Source organism: Nicotiana tomentosiformis, chromosome 6 (genome assembly GCF_000390325.3).
Source record: "Nicotiana tomentosiformis chromosome 6, ASM39032v3, whole genome shotgun sequence".
Classification (NCBI taxonomy): domain Eukaryota; kingdom Viridiplantae; phylum Streptophyta; class Magnoliopsida; order Solanales; family Solanaceae; genus Nicotiana; species Nicotiana tomentosiformis.
The window spans coordinates 24,607,466-24,611,748 of record NC_090817.1 but is presented as its reverse complement, the minus strand read 5'-3'; the positions used below and the strand labels follow the sequence as shown (position 1 = coordinate 24,611,748).

The window sequence follows — 4,283 nt, the reverse complement described above, 5'->3', positions numbered from 1 at the left end:
TTCTTGGAGTGGCTTTGACCTTTGTTGACTTAGAGGTAATTTTCGTAGGAAGCTCAGGTGCATGGGTAGTTATTTTTGGAGGAGGGGATACAGTGGAGGTGAGAACGATGGGAACATCATGAACAGTAGTAATATGGGATGATAATGTAGGTATAGAAGAGGATATCGAAGGAGAAGGAACATGTGTGATTGTGGGTTCTCTTGGTGGCTGGGCATTTTTCTTCAATTTGGGCTTCAAGATTTTGGGCTTCAAGATTTTGGGCTTTGCTTCAGACTTGGTTGAGGATTTAGCTTTAGAGGATGTTTGACTGGATTTAGACATGGTGATCAGATGAGAGACTCGGAGAAGAGGAAGAGAGAATTAGTTCTTGATACTTTCTTTTGATTCTTGCTTAGGGTTTGAGAGAAGCAGTGAGGTTAGAGAAGTTGATCATAAGAGCCTTTTAAAGGTATTACTCCTAATTTGATTGGAAGAGAGAAGGTGACCGAATTTGAGTTCTAACGGGACTCTTATAATGGTTACTTTGACTGTTAGGATTTCAGGAGTAATTGATCTCTAATTGCACTAGGATTCCCTCTTACTCTTTGACTAGAAGACGATTGTAAGTGATGCCAATGAAATTAAAAGTCTGAGTATAGTAATAATTTTAGGATATACAGTCCTAGTGAGTGAAGACAGTATGCCACGTACCCGAGTCAAAAAATCAACTCCTTAGCAACTCCTTATTTGTTTCTGCAATAAAGCTTCAGCACTTCTTATTAGTATCATGCATCACAGTTATCAGCCAGATTTCCCAAGCAAGTGTGTGAGCTTAATACAAGCACAAAGCTGAATCAAACACATTGTACTTAATTATTTACATCTTATTATGCCTTTTCTAGCCAATCACTGGGATTCAACTTAGTGGGAGGAGTTGATTAGACCTAGTTCTAGTCTATTCCTTTCAAAGTAAACCCTACTCAGAGCTTTAGTAAAAATATCAGCAATTTGATCTTCAGTTTTACAAAAGTTAATTGAGATATTCCCATTTTTAACATTATCTTTGAGAAAGTGATGTCTAATGTCAATGTTCTTGGTTCTCTTATGCTGACACGAATTTTTAACAATGTTTATGGCACTAGTGTTATCACAGAAAATGGAAACACAATCAATAAATATACCATAGTCCGTTAGTTGTTGTCTTATCTATAGCAACTGAGCATAGTAGGATACTGCTGCCACATATTCAACCTCAGTTGTAGATAAGGCCATTGAGTTTTGCTTCTTCATTCCCCAAGACACCATAAAAGAACCTAGAAAATGAGTTGTTCCTGAAGTGCTTTTCCTGTCAACATGAAACCTTACATAGTCAGCATCAGCATAACCAACTAGATCAAAGTTGTGCCCTCTGGTATACCATAGACAGAGGTTAGGGGTCCACTTAGTATATCTTAGTATCCTTTTGACAGCCTTCAGGTGGGATTCCTTGGGATTTGCCTGAAATCTTGCACATAATCCCACACCAAATACTATATCAAGCCTACTTGTTGTGAGGTACAACAGTGACCCAATCATTCCTTTGTATAGTTTATGTTCCACACTTTTCCCTTCTTCATCAAGGTCCAGATTTGTTGTAGTTGCAATGGGTGTGTCAATGAACTTAGAGGAATCCATGTTGAACTTCTTCAATAGTTCTTTGATATATTTTTGCTGATGTATCATGGTTCCAGTAGGTGTTTACTTGATTGGAAGCCCCAGAAAGAAGTTCAATTCACCCATCATACTCATCTCAAACTCATTTCCCATTATCTCAGCAAATTGTTTGCACATTTCTTCATTTGTAGCCCAAAGATACTGTCATCCACATACACTTGCACAATCAGAATATTCTTCCCTCTACTCCTTAGAAATAGAGTGTTGTCCACCTTTCCTCTTACAAAGTAGTTGGCTAAGAGAAATTTTGAGAGCCTTTCATACCAAGCTCTTGGATCCTATTTCAGTCCACAAAGAGCTTTATCTAGTTTGAGCACATAGTCAGGAAGTTCTTCACTTTCAAATCCAGGAGATTGTTTGACAAACACTTTCTCCTTTAGGTAACCATTCAAAAAGGTACTCTTTACATTCATAATGGTATAAAGTGAACTCCATGTGGGCAGTAAACTTATAGCCTCCATTTTAGCTACAGGTGCAAATATCTCATAGTCAATACCTTCCTCTTGATTGGATCCCTGAACCACCAGTCTGGCCTTGTTCCTTGTGATATTTCCTTGTTCATCCAACTTGTTTCTGAAAACCCATTTGGTACCTATGACAGTTCTGTTCTTGGGTTGTTGTACCTGGTGCCAGACCTTGCTTCTCTCAAACTGATTTAGCTCCTCTCGTATGGCTATGATCCAGTCTGGATCCTTTAGAGCTTCTTTGATGGTCTTAGGTTCAACTTGTGAGAGGAATGCTGTGAGTGCACATAGATTTCTTAGAGAAGACCTAGTTTGTACCCTTGAATTTGGATCAGAGATGACATTCTCAAGAGGATGTGAGCTTTGATGCTTCCATGGTCTGATCTGTATACCTAGAGAAGATTCACCCGAGGAGTGACCTAAAGGAGCATGTTCAGTAAGCGTGGCTTCATTAGTTTGGTCAGCAGCTAGAGTAGTTCTTTCTTTTTCCTGTTCCTCATTATGACTGTCAATTTCCTTTTGGTTTTCAGATCCATCTTCATCAGATTTCTTTGTATATCCATCACCAGTGAACCCTATGACATAGTCTTCATCCTGCAGACCTTTCTCAGCCAAGTTGTTAGATTCATCAAAAATAACATGAATATTTTCTTCCACACACATAGTTCTTTTATTAAAAACCTTATAGGCCTTACTATATGGAGAGTAACCCAAGAAAATTCCCTCATCACTTCTGTCATCAAACTTACCTAGAGCTTCTTTCCCATTATTATGCAAAAAACATTTGCACCCAAAGGCTTTCAGGTGAGTGATGTTGGGTTTTCTTCCTCGAAGTAACTCATAGGGAGTTTTCTTAAGAATGGGTCTGACCATGCATCTATTTAGCAGGTAGCAAGCAGTATTGATTGCCTCAGCTCAGAAAATGTTAGGCAGTCCACTAACAATCAAAATAGTCCTCCCCATGTCTCTTAAGGATCTATTCTTCCTTTCTACAACCCCATTTTATTGTGGGGTTGTAAGTGCAGAGAAATTATGGCCAATGCCATGTGAGCCACAGAACTCAAGGAATTTAGAATTTTTAAATTCAGTTCCATGGTCAGTTCTTATACTTAAAACATTACATCCTAGCTTTTGTTGAATCATTCTGACAAATACACATAAAACATCAAAGATTTCATCTTTGGATCCCAAAAGGAAAGTCTAGGTATACCTGGAGAATTCATCAATAATTACAAATACACCCTTCTTACCTCCTCTGCTCTTTATTCTCATTGGTCCACATAGGTCCATGCGAAGGAGTTCCAGAGGTTTAGAAGTACTTACAAACTTTTAGATTAAAAGGATGACCTAACATGTTTCCCTCTAACACAGGCATCACATACCTTGTCATAGGTGAACTCAACTTTAGGTAGCCCAAGGACCAAGTCCTTTGCTGCCAACTTGTTGAGTTGAGAGAGACTGGCATGTCCCAGTCTTCTATGCCATAGAAGTGGATCATCTTCCACTACACTCAAGCATGTGTATTCACTCTAGGTAAGTGACATAATCGATATCTTATAGACATTGTTATGTCTCTTACCCTTTAACACTACTTCATCAGTATCAAGCTTTGTGACAGTGCAAATTTTGGAATTGAAATTTACCTCATTTCTTTTGTAGCATATTTGAGAGATGCTAAGAAGATGTGTTTAAGACCTACCACATAATACACATCTTCTATAGCATGAGAGAGTGATTTTCCAACCTTGCCAATACCTGTTATCTGGCCCTTTTCCCATTTCCAAATGACACACTCTCCTAGGAAGGCTGTCAGTGAGAGGAAGTTTTTCTATTCTCCAGTCATATCTCTTGAGCGTCCACTATCTAGATACCAGTACTAATTGTTTCCTCTCACCTTAGCCTGCACCAAAATTCACAAGTTAGTTTTGAGAACCCAGACAAGCTTGGGTCCCTTTTTATTTGAAAAATGATGAAGCAAATCCCTTCTTGCCCAAAAGGGGAGAGGGTTAGAAGTTATTGTTTTGTTAACCTTAATCCACTTAGTATGGATAGGAGAATTAACCTTTAGATCCTCTTCCTTCTTCACATTTTCAGCAATACCAAAGGTATTTCTAAACTGAGAATGA

General features: G+C 38.5%; 1 protein-coding gene across 1 annotated transcript; it reads right to left on the bottom strand.

Moving 5' to 3' along the window:
- Window positions 1–1,186: 1,186 nt before the first annotated feature.
- On the bottom strand, window positions 1,187–1,702 carry LOC117278109 (secreted RxLR effector protein 161-like). The gene has a single exon (XM_033657532.1). It carries the CDS (start codon window positions 1,700–1,702, stop codon window positions 1,187–1,189), a length of 516 nt encoding a protein of 171 aa, XP_033513423.1.
- Window positions 1,703–4,283: the final 2,581 nt, after the last annotated feature.

What these genes read in the sequence shown, in the direction of transcription:
- LOC117278109 (XM_033657532.1), bottom strand. Translation starts at nt 1,702, where the DNA reads ATGATACATCAGCAAAAATATATCAAAGAACTATTGAAGAAGTTCAAC.